This window comes from Pogona vitticeps, chromosome 1 (assembly GCF_051106095.1).
Source record: "Pogona vitticeps strain Pit_001003342236 chromosome 1, PviZW2.1, whole genome shotgun sequence".
NCBI lineage: Eukaryota > Metazoa > Chordata > Lepidosauria > Squamata > Agamidae > Pogona > Pogona vitticeps.
Window position 1 is genome coordinate 135679396 of NC_135783.1, and position 18611 is coordinate 135698006.

Below are 18611 nucleotides of genomic sequence, written 5' to 3' on the forward strand. Positions count from 1 at the left end.
TCTGCACGTGAATGCGCAAATAAAGCTTGCCTAGTTCAACACACATACAAGATTGCCACATCTTGCTTCAAATATTAACTCAAAACAGTATTTTAAAATCTGGCACTGGATTTTAAAGAACAGTAATTAAATAAATACAACTAAAAAATTGCATTTAGTTCTGATTCAGGTGCATGTGTGAACCAGTAAACGGATGTTGGGAGAAGCTCTGTAGCACAACACATCCCACACTGAAACCCTTCAATTAAGCAGGGCCTTGCAGAGGGTCACAAGTTAAATCCTCGTACTTAAAGCATTAAAAGGAGATGGGGATTTTGGGAGATAGGTTCATTCTCAAAGTGATTTAATTAAGATGATGATATTCCAACAGCCCTTTAAAATATTTTCAACTGCTTTTTTTATTGTTGCCATTGGAAAATTATGAACACCTGGGGATTAATCTGGCCCAACAATTTGTTTGTACAGCTGCCCAGAAAGGAAAATTCTTTTGAGTAGTAACGACAAGTCTAAAAATAATCTGCAAGAGTAACAGACAAGAATATTATGAACACCAGCTGCATTACGGCCCATCAGGGAAATAGTCAGAAGCGGCCTGCCATTATTTATTTTACATTTAGCTCAGTTGAACCTAAAGGACACATCTGAAATGCCAAAAGAACGGAAGACACGATGCTCATGTGATAAAGCTACTGCATCACTCCCAGAAGACGGTAGGCATGTTACCTGCTTTTTAACAGATATCACCTAAGACTGTTCGACTTAGCTTTGATCGCTATTAACTCCAACACAACATTTCTACTGTGTTCAAGGCAGTGCACTTAGGAACACACAGAGAGATCTCATTCGAAGGAAACAGGGAAGCCAGACTTCAGTGAGATAGGGTAAAATAGGGTTGTGGGCTGGTGGGTGACCAAAACAAAAACAACACAAAAAACAGGGGGGGGGGATGTTTGGCTTACAGAAGTGAGCCTATGAGTCTCCTTTAGACCAAGTCTATCTATGAGTCCACTTGAAGGTTTTGGAAATATTATGTTTTGGTCATAGGTGATACTGGCTGGAGAATTCTATGAGTTGCATTCCAAAAAGCCATGTTTCCAAGTTTGGCCCACCAGTTCCAGTACGGTTTTCCCACCTCCGATGGATGTGTTTCATAAACCTCCTAGTGCAGAGATTTTGAAATGGCTGAGCCTGCGCCTGGGACACAAATCTCACACTCTTACCTTGAAGCCTGAGTCCCCTACTCTCCCCAGAAATATTAAGAGCAAAAATTAGTTGACTCAGCATATCTAATCCTTGACACCACTACCAGATTCACTGTTGCGGAGAAGGAATGGCAGAAACAGAGCAGAATTTCCCACCTTTTGTTTCTTTTTCCTTGCGTTTTGCACCTCTTCTTCTCCCTCCTCGATCAACTTTAATGCAAGTTCTTTATTAACCTTAGGAAGTTTCTAGGGAACAAAAAGATGCACAGATCCTTTTAAATTCGGACCAGCTACATGGAAAACGGCATCAATCATGTTTTTTTTTTAACAAAACGTATAAATCACAAACAATAGCTATATTGATATATAATTACTCAGACTTTTAAAAAACTGTCTGATCATTAAAAGCCAGGTTTAAGTGACATCTCGATCCTGAAGAGGAGGCCATGCCATTAAAAATTTTGTTGTTGTTGTTGTTGTTGTTGTTGTTGTTGTTGTTGTTGTTGTTGTTGTTGTTTGTGATAAAGAAATACAGTTTGGGCTCTTTTCACACAGCAGAGATCTCCTGATGCTCCGTCAGTGGCCTGCGTTGTAATGGCTCCCATCAAACTGTGGTACTGTAGTCCCACACTGCCAGCATACACTCTTCACAATTACCACATTCCGCAGGAGAGAAATTCACATTTTACCCCACGTTGGTTTCTTCCACAGACTCATCAAATGCAAGACTCAAGCACTGGCTTTACTTCTTTTCAGCTTTTATTCCTAAACAGGAAATCTGAACTTGTGAAAGGGGGCTTGAGGCTAGGAAGACAGTCCCCAAGGTTTCTGCCCTCTGGCCCTCACCTTACAGCACAGAAAAGCGAAGTCTGAAAGAGCCCTCCTATTTGCATTTGCTTGAGTACATCCCATGAGGAGCAACCCTGTTTTACAAGGGTTCCTGACCAAATCAAGAATTTGTCTCATTCAAAAGAATATGGCACCCAACCTTGGAGGGCACCCAACGGGCAGATATCTATGGAAATGCTGGGCACAGGGTTTGTGTGTCTCTCCCAAAGGGCTTTGGGTTCTTCGTTTGGACATAATACATAAACATGGCTGAAGTGCTCCAGTCACAAAGCATAGCAGCTCTGAAGCACAAAAATATACCAGGTTTCACAGAGTGATATTCAGGTTTCTTGAAAATGGGATAGTACTTAAAGATGCTTTCCAGCAGAGTCAGATCCTCACCTTTAGTTGCACTCTTTGTGCACGTGTTTCTTCTATCTTCTGCCTAATTTTCTCTCTTCTATATTCCTCATAAGCAAATGGATTCACCATCATTTTAACCTGAGAACACATAACGGGGAAGTGGTAACTAGGAGTGGCTCAGAGAACAATAATACACGTTGCTAGTTATAATTATTCCAGGTTTACCTTGTGATAGAGTCGTATGTCCATGAAAAAGCCGTGCATATACGCTCGGAGAAGTGGTGACCCAATCAGATGAGTTAGACCTTGAGAATAAGGAGAGGCACCCAAATCAGGCAATCTTTTGGTAAGATACAGGGAATCTACTAAAGTTTCCTTCAACCATGTTCTACACTGGTGGTTGCGCACATGAGAGCCAATATATCTTGTACCCTGCCTTGTGGAAATACTGTGCAATAACTGATTTTACAGCCTTCATACATGTTCAAACTCCAGTGCAGGACACATACATTACAAGTTATTTACACTTCATGACATAAATAGACACACCCTTCCCTCCCCCCAAATTCACACTAGAGAAGTCTCATGTTTTCTATGGTCAGTTTGGGATGCTTCACAGCGGCTGTTTTTCCAAGCAACGGGTGTCCATTATATGTGTGACAAATTGCGCCGTGTCATATAAAATTTTTCATTCCCTTAATAAAGCTTCCTGCTACATTAAATACACAGAAGTATCCTGTGCCTTTTGCTCTCCCTCTCTCTTCGTGTGTAAGAGGCAGGCTGGGGCATTAAGTTCTGGAAAGCGATGGGGGTCTCGCTCTTTGAGCAGAAGGAGTAGTTCCAAAGGGTATCCTAAATTGTGGCTGCAGGAGGAAAACACAGGAGGCTTAGAGCTGCCGTCCCTCAGCTCTGCCCACCCTGCAGCAGCTTCACCTCGCCAGTTCTTCAAATGAGAAAGGGAAGCAATGTAAAGTTCCACTTCAGGAAGGAAGCAAAGGAGGCCGGCCGGCCTCTTCCCTTGAGTGGTGCCAACAGGAAGGAAAAAACAAGTTATGAAGGCGATGGGTCGTTGCCGCCACCGCCGCCCTCTCCATGCAGGCTGTAACATTCCGCCATAAAACTGAATGGAGGCAAATTCATGGTTTCAGCAGAAGGTATGCCACAGATCTTGGGGTTACTGCTGTGGTGCAGAGAAAACCTTGTCTGAACCTATTCACATTGGTGGCTTTTTGAAACATACAAATAAATAGTAACTATCCACTCCTGTGGAATGGGAATTAAAAGTGGCTCCTGGGGAAATCACCGGGTGGTTGGGGTGGCGGTGAGGACAGTAACAAATCAATGTTGGCTAAATGGGTTGCCTGGGCAGGGACTCCAAGAGGAGTTAGTTGAATGTGCACAAACAATGGCCATAGAACAATTGGTCATTCCGCCAAGGGATTGTTCAGCCCATATAGCAGATGTTTCTTCACAGTGACTGCTCCCCAAACATCATACTGAAAGCATGACGGTCAGAATTCGGGTGTCTGCATTATGGAGCCTGATGCAGCTAATTGTCAAGGTGTACTTCAGTTGAGAAGTCAACCATTCCTGAGCACCTCATCAAATAGCAGCAATTAGCCACAGCCAGGTACACCAACCTTACATGAATATCAGCAAAATACTGGCCAGCAGGAAGCCATACAAGGAGTAAAAATAAATAGCTTAGACAAAGAGTTTATGCCTTGTTTGTTAAACTATGGCAGGCAACCTTAGCTGTTCATCACTGCAAAGCCTTGCAACCTCTGGATTCCTTCCCTAGATGCAAAAACTAAATGGTGATGATGATGATGATGATATATATAAAAAAAGGAAAATTGCACTCCTACAAACCTCAAGGAATAGTGATGGTCTTCGTGAGGGAAGACATGTATCTTTGTTTTACTGAAAAGTGATTTTTGTTTCTATTACTAGAAATAAAATCTGGTCATTTCTAGTTTTTTAAAAATTGGCAAATTCCTACTTTTTTTAAAGGTTACCAGCCACTGTACTTTTTTGAAGGTACAGCCCATGGTGAGTTTGGAGAAGCAAAACTGGCCCTCAGATCCATAAAACAGAGATGTATTTTATAAGAATGTTCACCTATCTTAAAAATAGTAGCATCACATTTTTTGATTTTGTGAAGTATTTAGACGTTGTAAAATACAAGACGCAAATGGACCATGAAGAACTAGATTTAACAGGAGCATGAATGCCAGTAAACTATTCCATGTATTACAGACTGTTTAATATGAAACTGAGGTACATTCTGTCAAGGAAAGACACAACTTTAAAATTGAGCAGAGATCCTGCCTCTTCCTGTAAAAACACTGAAGGTTATGTATTATGTTATGTATTCTTTTAAGCAATAAAAGTGATACAACTTCTTGAGTTGAGGCCATTAATACAAAAGTTCTTAGGCAGTGGAGAAAGGCAGAAAGATGAGGTTTCCAGTTTGGACTGGGAAAATCAGGACAAGAACAGGCAGGGCAGGAAAACCACAGTACTTTGAGTGGCTCCTTGACATCAGCGGAGGCAACATGCACATAGAGTAACGGAGAACAAGAACAAGGAAAAGGACAAGACAGAGCAAATACGTGGCACTAGAACAAATTATTTGCAGAGATAATTTACCCAAGTTCTCCAGGTCTTTTCTTGTTACAAACTTATAGTCATCATACACTGTTGTCTCTGGGTTCTCCTCCAGCTCTTCTGTCAAATTATCAAGAAATGAGCACCATTTTGGAGCAGGACCTAAAACCTGGAGAAGTATTCAGTTCAGACATAGGATCAAATCACTATTTCTATAAAAACCCAATGACGTTACTGAAAATAAAATTGTACACTGCGGTTTCACTGATATGTTTACAGAATTCCCTAGTGCAAGCAAAATATATGATATCATGGAAGGGTAATAAATTAAAATGTTAATTTTTACTAGGATTCACTGCTTAAATACAGTTTTTATTTCACCCTGGGTTTCCTGAAAGTATGAATAAAAGAAAAAATTTAAATAGTAGGCAACTTCTTAACTGCTTTATCAACAGACTTGCGGTGTTAAATGAGCGTTTTCACAACAGCGATCTTAAAGTCCATCCTTGGTACACTAAAAATACAATGTGGCGCAGTGGTTAAACTGCTGTACTGCAGCCAAAACTGTGCTCACGACCTGGGGTTCAATCCCAGGTAGCTGGCTCAAGGTTGACTCAGCCTTCTATCCTTCCGAGGTCAGTAAAATGGGTACCCAGCTCGCTTGGGGGGGGGGCAATGTGTAGCCTGCATAATTAACTTGTAAACCGCCCAGAGAGTGCTTGAAGCGCTATGGGGCGGTATATAAGCAGCACGCTTTGCTTTTTGCGTTGCTTTACTTCAATCAGAATTTGCCCTTAATATCATTTGTTGTTACACTTCTATTCTGCCTGTCTTCCAGAGAGATTTAGATGGCCTATATGGGTCTCCTCTTCCACATTATTTTTCTCACAATTATCCTGTGAAGTACGTTTAGACAGAGAGGGTGTGACCGTTCCAAAGTCAGCCAGAGAACTTCAAGATTTCCCAGGTTCTAAATGAGCACACTGTAACTGTACATAAGCTCTTGATATAGCATGATGCATACAGGCTGAAATCCTGCTGCACAGTTATGCAAACTGTAACTTCTATATGCAAATTGCCATAAATTAAGATATTTCCATAGGCATTATCCATTAGATGCTGAGTCACAGACCTCAGTACGGTATATAAAAATAATATCTACACAGAGATTTCTTAACTTACAGCAATTCATATCTAAAATTTCTGCTATCTGCATAACTGTGCAACAGGATTTCAACCATGGCACACTACTTATTTCTATCCTTATACAATAACATACACTCTCAAATTAAACACAAGCATAGGGAGAGAGGTGACATTGAATACCATGACAAGCTGCTTCATTATTCAAGACTATGTGGAAATATGAAATGGTTATACAAACGTAAGTTATGATCTCGAAGGTCATGCTGATAACACCGCACCCCATTTCCTCCAAAGATTAGACCCGCTAAACCCTGTCCCCTGCTGATACCAATCTCTTGTTCTCTTTTATGAGCACGTAATGAACCCAAATTAATTTCATATTGCATGTGATGCATCAGGAAAATCATCAAAAGCCCTCTCTGCAGGAGGAAGGAAAAGAGAAATAATGGCAAGCTTGGAATATGCACTATCCTGGCAAAATGGAACATTAGATGGCCTACTTCTGTTTCAGTTGCATCAATGATGATAACTGAAGTGGAAACAAACAAGAAATTTCCAAAGATAATGACTGCTTTCCAAATATTGGACACTCTCTAATTTACTCTTTATTAGAATGTGGGGAGTATTTAAAAACACCTGTACATTTCAACAAAGAGGTCCATGTTTTTAATTTGCTGAAAGAAAAGAAAGGTTACTTACCTGTAACGATGGTTCTTCAAGTGGTCATTCTGTGAATTCACACAAAGGGTTAATACCAGCGCCAGCGTTGGGCCTCTCGGAACATTCTCTAGCTGCAAGAGAAAAGTAACAATGTTTAGGACTACCCCTACTGCGCACGCCCAGCCTAACCGTCCCTCAGTTCCATTTGTCCGCCATAGGCCCTCGAGTCATAGAGATGCCAGTGACAGACAGACAGAGGGGAGGCCGGGCGGGATTGTGTGAATTCACAGAATGACCACTTGAAGAACCATCGTTACAGGTAAGTAACCTTTCTTTCTTCATCGTGGTCTTCTGTGAATGCACACAAAGGGTGATTAGCACGCTTACTAACCGGATGGTGGGCTGTCACTGAAGAGCCGATGTTAACACTGCCCTCCCGAATCTGGTTTCCTCTCTTGCCCTCATGTCCAATCTGTAGTGGGTTATGAAGGTAGAGGCATTGGACCAGGTAGCGGACCGGCAGATGTCGGGCAGGTCGACGCCACGGAGTAAGGCAGTCGATGAGGCAACAGCCCTGGTGGAATGGGCTTTAAGTCCCTCTGGAGGATCTCTGTGATGAAGCTCGTAGGCAAGGGCGATGGTAGATACGAGCCACCTAGAGAGCGTGGACGGCGAGGCCGGGCAGCCCTTCTTTGGGCCAAAGTAACACAGAAAGAGTCTGTTGGCCAGGCGGAAGTCCTTGGTCCTGGAGACATAAAAAGCTAAGGACCGTCGAACATCGAGCATGTGGAGCATGCGTTCAACATCAGTAGTCGGAGATGGAAACAAGGTTGGTAGAATTAGTGGTTGATTGACATGGAAGTCGGAGACCACCTTCGGGAGAAAAGAGACGTCCAGGTAAAGCATAACCTTGTCCTTAAAGAATTGAAGAAAAGGTTGGTCATGACGAAGAGCTGCCAGCTCACTAGCTCGACGAGCAGACGTGATAGCCACCAGGAACAGCGTTTTCAAAGAGAGCATCTTGAGGTCACAGGTAGCCATGGGTTCAAATGGGGGTCTGGAAAGAGCATGTAGAACCAAGTGAAGGGACCACTGCGGGAGTGGGGGACGAACGGGGGGTCGGAGGTTAGAGAGACCCCTCAAGAACATTCTGACGGTGGGGTGAGAGAAGAGCCGTGAAGAGGGAGAAGCTTTGGGTTGGAAGAAAACAACCGCAGCAAGGTACACCTTGATAGTAGATATAGACAGGTGGAAATCAAATAGGTAACGGAGATACTGTAGAAGCGTAGAAAGAGATACAGAGGAGGGGACAAGATCCCTCTGCTGGGTAAATTTCAAAAAGCTTTTCCACTTGTAGGCATACAAGCGAGACGTGGAGGGCTTGACGGCGTTGGTCGAGACCTCTTGGATTTCGGGACGATCCTCCACGCCGTCAGATGGAGCGTGTCGAGGTCGGGGTGAAGAACTTTGCCTGCTTCCTGGGTCAGCAGGTCCGGCCACAACGGAAGGGTCATGGAGTCCACAGCCATGCTGACTAGAGTGGGGAACCACACCTGGCGAGGCCAAAAGGGTGCAATGAAAATGGCCGGAGTCATTGAACGTTGGAGTTTGATCAGGGACCTCTGTATCAACGGAATTGGTGGAAATATGTACAAGAGACCCTGCTTCCATGGGATCATGAATGCGTCGCCGAGCGAGTGGAGACCGAGACCTGCCTGAGACGCGTACCGGGAACATTTCGCGTTGCGAGGGGATGCAAACACGTCCAGCACTGGGGTCCCCCACTGGCGGCAAAGGTCCTGGAAGACCAGAGGGTTCAATTCCCATTCGTGTGTCTGATGTTGAAGCCTGCTCAGAGTATCCGCAACCGTGTTGTCCTCCGTGGCTACATGGATGGCTACCGGGTAAATATGATGACAGTAACACCACTCCCAGAGGAGGATGGAAAGGTATAGGAGTGAGTGAGAGCGGGTTCCGCCCTGCTTGTTGACATAGTGCATTGTAGTAGTGTTGTCCGTCACCAGCTGAACTCCGCGGCCCTGGAGCAGAGGAAGGAAGGACTTGAAGGCCTTGATCACTGCGAGCAGCTCCAGGTGATTGATGTGGAGCATGGTTTCCTGAGGGGTCCAGAGGGCATGAATGGTGTGATGGCCGCAGTGCGCCCCCCAGCCGGATGGACTGGCGTCCGTTGTGACCTGAACAGTGAGACGGAGTGGACGAAAGGGCCGGCCAACCGTGAGGTGGGGTGTGTACGTCCACCACTGGAGCTGTCTGGCTAGCTCCGAGGTGACACGAAGGCGCTTCCTTTGGCTGTCCATCATAGGGTCGAAAAGGGTGAGGAACCATGATTGGAGTGACCGGAGCTTGAGACGAGCGTGAGCGAGCGCCGGTGTTGTAAAAGACATCAGGCCGAGGAGGTGTTGGGCGTGATGGGCTGTCACCCAAGCACGAGGGTGAAACTTCCTGATGGCTCGTTGAATCTTGTGTATCCTCTCCGGGGGAAGAAATGCTCGACCCCTTATGGCGTCTAAGCAGACTCCTATGTATTGTACTGTTTTGGAGGGGATGAGTTGAGACTTCTGTCTGTTGACAGTGAGACCGAGATTGGAGATACAGGATGAATTTTGTATCTTTCAGGGCTTGTCTTCGTGAGGTGGAGACTACGAGCCAATCGTCCAAGTAAGGGTAGACGTGGATGCCCCTGAGCCGAAGGTAAGCTGCCACTGGGGCCATGACCTTGGTGAGCTGTGGACAGGCCGAATGGCAGGGCCTGGAATTCGTATATTGTGCCCTGAAAGATGAACCGGAGAAACTTGCGGTGGTCGGGGTGGATAGTGACGTGGAAGTATGCGTCCTTTAGATCTATAAGGACGAACCAGTTGTTTTTCTTCAGTAGGTGCATGATGGACTCTAAGGTGAGCATTCGAAACCATCTGGGTCGTAGGTAAGTGTTTAGGAGTCTTAGATCGAGGATGGGCCTTATGCCTCCTCCTCTTTTTGAGACAGCAAAGTAGCGGGAGTAGAACCCGCGTTGTATGTCGCGGGGTGGTACTGTATAGATGGCATTTTTTCGCAAGAGGGATGATATTTCTTCCTCTAGCGAGGAGTCGAATGGAGAGTGATTTATGAAACCCAGCGGAGGAGATCTTATAAACTACAGCTGGTAACCGTGCTGAATAATTTTTAGAGCCCAAGTGTCGTTTGTGATGGTAGACCAGTTGTGAAGGAATGGTTGAAGACGGGTGGTAGGTGGTGAGTGGGTAAAAATGGGGGGCCGAAAGTCAAAGATACTGTTTTTGTTTTCTTCCAGGCGGCTTAAAGGATTGGCGGCGATGAGACGGACGAGGCCGGTATCCCTGATAGCCCTGTACGGAGGAAGAGGACTGGCCAGAGCGCTGCTGGGGTAAGTGTTTGTACGGACGGTACTGTTGAGAGGGCTGATATTGACCATAAGATTTACGCCATTGGGGGCGTCGCTGTCTAGATTGAGTTTGAACAGAGTAGGACTTGGCAGTCCTCTTGGCCTTGTGAAGGTCTTCTAAATGTGAGTCGGTTTTTTCGTTGAAAAGCCCGGTAGCGTCAAAGGGGAGGCTCTCGACCTTTGACTTGACGTCCTCCATTATGTCTGCAGAACGGAGCCAAGCATGGCGCCGGATAGAGATGGCAGACATGAGAACTCTGGCAGAAATCTCTGCTGCATGTCTGATGGAAAGGCGTTCATATTTGGATACCGTCTGAGCTTCCTCATATGAGTTAAGGAAAGCTTGCCGGGTGTCTTCAGGTATCAATTTGAGTCCTGGTAAAAGCTTAAGCCATAACTGTTTGTGATAAGCCCCTAGAACAGTCTGATAATTTATGACTCGAAGTAACAAGGTGACAAGGGAGTAGATTTTTCTGCCGATGATTTCCAGTTTCTTACCCTCCTTGTCAACGGGGGTAACATGAGCCTTGGCCGATGGCCTTGAACAGCTCGTTTCGACAATGAGTGAGTTCGGGATCGGATGCTTGAGTAAGAAGTGAGTGTCAGCACCATGAATCTTGTAGAAATGTTCTGTGCGGCGAGGGACATTAGGAGTAGTCGCAGGCTGAGCCCAGAACTCCTTAATGGCCTCCATAACTACAGGCACAAAGGCTATGCTAGGGGGAGCGGTACTGTCCTTCTTGATGTCCCCGAAGAACAAGTCCTCACCCGGAGGGGAAGGGAGGTTCAAGTCCAGCTTCAGGGTCTTGGCAAGTCTGGACATCATCTGAGAGTAGGAAGAAAAATCCTCAGATGGAGAAGAGGCGTGAGGATCACCCGTATCCGAGAGCACCACATCACCCGGAGGTAAATCGTGCGGTGGCAGGGGTGGGGGTTGTTCCTGATCAGAGTCAGAAGACTGCTCCGTGGACACCTCATCTGGATCGGAAGAGAAGACATCCCTCTTCTTCTTTGGAGGGGGTTTCTCGATGTCGACCGGCGCTGTCGGGGGTCGAGTTGGGACCGCAGTTGGCGCCGAGGTGGAAGGAACCGGTTGCGGTGGAGGGGCAACAGGTAGCGTAGGGGGCTGTTCCCCGACTCGAATAGCTCGGTGTCGACGTCGAGGCCGGTTCGACTCCGAGGAAGAAGACAAGTATATGTACCGGATCTTTTTGCGGTACCGGTCTCGAGATGCGGACGTCGAAGACGAGGAAAGAGACCTTGAACGCTCGCGTCGACGTCGATGGCGCTTACGACGCTTAGGGTGGTCGGAATCCGCCGAGCAGGAAGAAGAGGATCGACGTCGATGCTTGCTACGACGCCGATGGGAGCGGCGCTTCTTCCTAGAGCGTTTGCGCTTAGAGGATTTCGAGTCCGAACGATGGGAAGAGTCGGACTGAGTGGAAGCCCAATGCCTCTTCTTCGACCGTTTCCGTCGAGGAGACTTCGACCTCGAGCGGCCGGAGGAAGGGGACCGACTCGGGGAGCGATGCTTCTCCGTGCGGGAGCGTTTGCCTCGAGGAGAGTTCGACCTCGAACGCACAGGTGAACGAGGTACTTTGTGTCGGGGAGATCTCGAGTTCGAGTGCACGGACGAGATCGACACGGGAGGCGACCCCTGGCCCGCAGGAAAAGGGCTATGTGGGGCAGAAGTGAGACCAGTAGTGACACCGACTAACTGGCTCGGCGTCGGGGAAGACATTCCCGATGGTGGTGCCGCTTCAGTGCGTCGAACCGGAGGAGGAGCGGGTGCCTCGGACGAGGCCTCGAAGCGTCTCGACAACTCCTCGAGAATCGGTGATGGAATCGAACCCGAGCTCGGAGAAAGTCGAATAGATGTCATTTTAAGCTGGGCGGCTGCCTTGGCCTTAGATGCTTTCGACGGTTTAGCTTTTGGAGCCGGAGGCTCGGGATTCGAAGCAGGAGCGGCCCATTTCGACGACGTGGATTTTTTCGACATTTTGGAAACTTTGGAGACGACCGACTGAACAGGAGGTGCTCGAGAAGTGGAAGCCATTTCCCCCTCCGAAGGCGCCGTGGAAGACAACGTTGACTCCCACAGATGGAGTTTAAGGCGCTGCTGGCGCGCCTTAAGAGCGGCTTTAGTAAAAACTTTGCAGTGTGGGCAAGTTTTGGAGTTGTGCGATTCCCCCAGACAATACAGACAAGTATCGTGGCCGTCCTGGTGGGGAATCTTGCGGTCGCACACCACACACCTGCTGAATGGCCCGGAAGGGGACATAGGGCAGTAAGCAAAACCGAAACGACTAGTTTAAGGGAGAAGGCAGAGCAGTCCGAAAACAGTCCGAGTAAAACCAAGAATAGAATAAACCGAGTCGTCAAGTTGAAGGGAAAAGCGCTAGGGTAGTCCGTGAGCGAAGCTTAGGTCAAAACCAAGGAATCAAAGAGATCGCAAATAAACACAGCTAAGACGAGAGGCTCCAAACCGCTAGGCAGAAAAATGGAACTGAGGGACGGTTAGGCTGGGCGTGCGCAGTAGGGGTAGTCCTAAACATTGTTACTTTTCTCTTGCAGCTAGAGAATGTTCCGAGAGGCCCAACGCTGGCGCTGGTATTAACCCTTTGTGTGCATTCACAGAAGACCACGATGAAGAAGCATGGTTAATCATGGTTGCTGTTTTTTAAACTGCAGCTGAAGAGGTTTCTGGATACTGCATACTGCACCACTTTTCCTAATTTAATTCGGTCATGGTTTTATTACTCTCCACAGTTTTTCTATTGGTCTAGCATTCTGTACTTTTTAATGCCAATAAAGGTTTTTATGTATGTAATGTAATACTGCATACTAGCTGTTTTTAGTTATTGCATTTTTCCACTCCAATGTCCCCCCAAAAAATTCCCTTATGATCATTATATGTAATTTGTCTTGCCGAGGTATGGGGGGGCTTTCAGATTCCAAAGCTGCACCCGCTGCCCTCTGCCTCCTGTTCCCGTGGGGACAGGAGGCAGAGGACAGTGGGGACAGGAGGCGGAGGGCAGTGGGGGAGGCTTTGGAAGCTCAGGAAGCTGAAAGCCGCCCCGACCTCCGCCTTGGGTGCCCGCTTCTTGGGCTTCCAAAGCCACCCCGACTGCTGCACCGGGTGCCAGTTTCCCGGGCTTCCAAATCCTGGCACTGGCACGGCGGTCAGGGCAGAAGCCCAGGAGGTTGAGCCTCCCTTTTCCTAACTGTTGGATGAAGAAGCAGCCTCTTTGCCACCAGTGGTTTGAATTTCCCGCCTTCCCCCCCCCCGTCTTTTTCTGTTCATAACTGGAAGCTCTGGCCGCAAGCCGAAGCAAAATTTTGCAGCCGGAGCTTTTCGTAACTCAAAATTTTCGTAAGCAGGGACGTTCGTAAGTCGAGCCTCCACTGTATGTCTATGGAGTCAGATATGACTAAGACCATGGCTTTGATTGTGTAGATCATGAGAAACTATGGGTTGTTCTGACAGAAATGACCTGCCTCAACCCTTGATGGTTCTGTATTGCAGACAAGAAGTTACTGTTAGGACAGAACATGAAGAGACAGAACGGTTTCCTGTAGGCAAACATGACAGACAAAGGGTGCATTTTATCCCCTTATCTGTTCAATCTGTACACAGAACATATCATACAAAAAGCCAGACTGGATTCAGATGAAGGAGGAGTGAAAACTGGTGGAAGAAATGTCAATAATTTAAGATATGCAGATGACACCATCTTACGGCCAGAAAGCAGCAATGACTTGAAACAACTGTTAGGGAAAGTAGAACAAGAAAGTGCCAAGGTAGGATTGCAGCTGAATCTTAAGACGACAAAAATCATGACTACAGAAGAACAACACAGCTTTAACATTGACAATGAAGCAATTGAAATAGTTAGAGGTTTTGTATAGTTTGGCTCAATCATCAATTCAAATGGAGACTGAAGCCAAGAAATCAGAGGACGAATGGGACTAGGAGGCCAGCAATGAAAGAACCAGAAAAGTGTCAAGATGTGTCACTGGAGACCAAGATCACGATGACTGTCTACCCCCTTGCATTTTTCATCCATGTCTGGGTGTGAAAGCTGGACAGTTAAGAAAGCTGACAGGGAAAACACTGATTCATTTTGAAATGTGCTGTTGAAGGAGAGTTTTGTGGATACTCTGGATTGCCAGAAAGACAAACAAGTAGGTCCCAGATCAAATCAAGTCTGAACTATCTCTGGAGGCGAAAGTGTTGTAACCGAGGCTGTCCTCCTACTTTTGGCACATCATGAGAAGGCAGGATTCCCTGGTAAAACAACAATGCTGGGAAAGGTGGAAGGCAGCAGAAAAAGACCAAATATGAGCCGGACTGTCCCCCTGAAAGAGACCAGAGGCTTGAGTTTGAAAGAGCTGAGCAGGGTAGATGAGGGCAGGACATTTTGGAGGGCACTCATTCATAGGGTTGCCATGAGTTGCAGGTAACATCAACAAGATCATAAAAGCTTTTTAGCAAGTTTTGGTTTATAAATATAACACTTAGTGCTATAATAAAAAAAGCTGTCAAACTCAAATGACAAATCTTGAAGTTATAGATAAGATTCTCACGTACTCAAAGGCAGCATTTTTTTTGAAACAATTGTCAAAGTTCTTTTGTGTAGTGTAGTAAATCGCACTAGAATCGGCCTATGAAATCAATGGGGATTTAGTGTGTCAAATCCTCCATCAGTTCCACTGATTTGAATGGGTCTAGTCTAATTCCAACTTACTATGGTAAAGTAAATCACAGTTAGAGTAGGCCCATCTGAATCTATGGAACTGATGGAGGAGTTGAGTCACTAAATCCACCTTGATTCTATTCTAGCACAATTTACTATTGTGCTAGATTGTGGTCAGTATTTTTCACCTGCAAATAGCACTCGTGGATTGAAAACCACTAAGCAAAACTTGCCAGGGTACAATCTTTTGTGCAGATTCAAGTTTTCCTAGTGCAAAACAGTTTTGTTTAGTTGGATGGGATAAGGTAGATCCAGAGAAAGCTCAGTTCAGTATCCATTCATACTGTTCAGTTCACTGCTCACATTATAACCATGTACAATTTTACTTTTTGAACACCCCCCCCCCAACATCCACTCAGTCCCAAAGAAACAAGGCACTCCTCTGCCCATACACCATCTTCCAAGACCAGGTTCTTTAGTAGAGAAAACCAAATTATAATACAACCATCTATACTCCAAACTAACAAGACCTATTAGATGAAACAACAACTTAAGTGAGGCAAAAGATAATCCCTACAATTGTTGTGGCTACTTATATATTTCTTGAACCAACAAACATTTACTCATTTCTGCTTTAAGTGCCATTCTCAGTACCATTCTAGAAAAAGAGGAAAAGGGTGCACAGTTTGTGGAAACAATACAAATACAGGAATAGGTGATACCTTTAATCGACCACTAAGAATATAAAACAAAGCAGAACAGAAAACAAAAAACAAGCAACACGCGTTTGATGATAAAACATCTTCTTCCAGGCTGTGCATCAAGTTCTTACGGGTAGTTCCAACTGATATGCTCTTTGTTTCGTATTTGATAGAGTGGAATTACTATTCAGTCCACAAACAGGTAACAAATATGCATAGGATCACCGTCCTTTCTGCATTCTCAGTGATCATGAGAGTATATAGAGTGGTGGCTTAAAAAGGTACACTAGCACCAGAACATGGACTTTTTTTGAACCACAACTTCCAGAATCCCTGATACCACCACCACAAGTGGAAATTGTAGACCAGAAAAGTAACTTGAGAACTCTTATCCAAACGTCTACCTAACTACCGTTTTCATTCCCCCCACTTCCACTGCCTCCTCTCTAAAACCGAAACTGAGATGCAAGAAAAAGAAAATGACGATTATGCCACTCCTATGACCCACTTTGGGTCAGGCACATGGCTCATGTGTAGCGCACAACCTTTCAAGTGAAAAGTGAGCACAGCATCTACCGTATGACCTTAACTTGCTCCTAATGGTAAGGGCAATAATTTATCATTCAGAAACGCTTGAAAAAGGATGCATGCATTTCTATGTGAGAATAATTCAAAGCAGGCTACACATATTTTAGGTAACGCATAATACACGTGTAAAAATTAAGATTTGAAGGTCAGTATTGGAAACCCTTCTCATACATGCAGATCTTCCAGTGAGCAGACAGCCAAGAGTAAGATGAGTCCCATGGCGCAGTAATTAAACTGCAGTCAAGCCTCTGCTCACAACCTGAGTTTGATCCCAACAAGTTCAGGTCGCCAGCTCAAGGCTGACTCTGCTTTCCATCCTCCTGAGATCAGCAAAATGAATACTGGGAGCAAGGTCTGCTGAATATTGGGAGAGTCTGTGGTCCCTCAGCACTTGACAGCCTGCAAAATAAGAAAGTTTGTCCAGCCAGTCCACAGTATGTGGCTGGGCACGTCGGTTCAGATGTTGTCAGACTGCGGTTCCACCAGCTGATCAATTTCTGTTTTAAGTGGTTTCCCACAGTTCATGATTTGGGGGGCAAGATCTGTCCACCAGATCTTGTCCCCCAAAGGGTTGTTGTCTACCCACTCACCTGGAAACCTGCCACAACTGGCCAGGTTGCCTGAGACTGATGGGAATTAGGTCCAAAAACACTAGAAGGATCACAGGTTCTTTGCTTCTAAGAGCTGTTTATTCTAGCAGAAATTTTTCATCATGGGTAAACTGTGAAGTTCACACCAAGGTTTTTTCAGTGCATTTAGTAATATCCTTAACTGACTACATATCAAAATCCCACCCTAACAGTGATAAAAATATCTGACATTAATAGCAGACAGAATCATCTTGCTGCTGAAAAAAAGAAAGATCAGTAAAAGCATAGTATGCTTTATTACGTTTATGTTCTAATATTATCTGGCAAACAGGTCATTTCTTTTTCTTCTTCAATCAATTCTGACCAATTTGGCTTCATACTTTCTGTGTCATCATTAGGTCTGCTGAGCTTCTGTTTTGTCTTTTTAATTGCTGTGGTGTCCAACTTTCAAGGAGGGGGGACTGTCTCTTAGCTATTTGATGAGGTTGATGGATGTATTGCTCACTGCATGAGTCAGCTGCCCCAAGGAAGAGGATGCATTAACAATCTGTCAGGGACGACAGGATAAATTGCTCCTTGGAACTCTAAACAACACAGAAAGCTCTTCCACAGACAAGTTCCCTCATTTCCTTCTTGCTGGGCCTTTTAAACTTCCCTTCTTGACAGCTGTTCTAATAACAATCTTCCCAGCTCCTCAACTGTCCCAATTATAAAATTCCAGGGTTTTTTCCCCTCTTAGTCCATGTTTGCCATTTCCAAGTGGCAGTAACTCAACCAACTTTGAATCACATAGATTACAGGGAAGAAGGTATAGCCAAAAATCCATTCTCCCATGGTAAGCAGAAGCAGACCAACACTGCCAGGGTGATGGTGGATGTGGCGTAGACTCTTCTTGCTTGTTCTACGCCGCATCCACCATCACCATGGCAGTCTCTTTTAGGAAGGCCAATGCATGACAATGCAAACACCTCTTTTCCAGGGAAGATTGCCTGAGCTTTCCTCATCAAATTTTAGGAATGTGCATCTCTCTACAGGATTTCTCGAATTCCTTGCCATTCAGCAGATGAGAATGGGAGGCGCCTACAGCTGGGATCTCTCATTAGAATTGTTTTTTTAGGTAAGTCTTCTCATGCCAACCATTTTATATATTTCTATTTCCATTCCACCTTCCTTCCTTTCAATGAACTCAAGGCAGCATAACTGGCTCACCTCCTCCCCACTTCTCATAACAACCATGTAGGTCAAGCTGAAAAACTGTGATGAGCCCCCAAGGCACCCCAAATGAATTTCACAGGCAATGGAGATCTTAGTCTAGATCTACTGAGTTCCAGCCTAACAATCCAGTCACTACAGCACACATTCTTTCGCACACCAGTATTAGGTATTTTGATTGAGAATGGCAGACATGATGGAACTGGGTGGGGGCCATGGGCAATACGTCTGTCCCTGAATCAGCCTGGTCTGTGCCTTCAAAAGATAAATATGGCAATACAGCATTTCTGTGCCTCCCTGTAAACCAGGGATAGAGAATTGTTCCTCTTGGGCTATAGAACTCAAAGCCCAAAAACACACTTTTGGTCTGTAGACAGCATGACCAGGATTACGCATGCTGTAGTCCAAAACATCATGTGTATTTCTTACAAGTGTCAGACTCAAATGCTCATAAAATGCATCAGGCTGGATTTGATTTCAACCAGTCACGACTGCCACTCCACTGGCCTTGGCCAGCCAAGGGTCAGTGAAAACGTTTGTTCCTCCAAATGCTACTGAACTACCGTTTCTACCTTGCCTCACTACTGACCAGG

At 45.5% G+C, this 18611-nt stretch overlaps 1 protein-coding gene across 1 annotated transcript in view; it reads right to left on the reverse strand.

Moving 5' to 3' along the window:
* Nucleotides 1-18611, reverse strand: part of NOL10 (nucleolar protein 10) — a 59933-nt gene that overhangs the window by 11259 nt on the left and 30063 nt on the right. The window contains exons 14-17 of the mRNA XM_073001550.2: nt 5046-5172; nt 2619-2698; nt 2433-2531; nt 1359-1448 (exon numbers count right to left, since the gene is read on the reverse strand). Of these exons, the coding sequence (XP_072857651.2) occupies nt 1359-1448; nt 2433-2531; nt 2619-2698; nt 5046-5172 (396 nt within the window). The remainder of the gene's footprint in view (nt 1-1358; nt 1449-2432; nt 2532-2618; nt 2699-5045; nt 5173-18611) is intronic.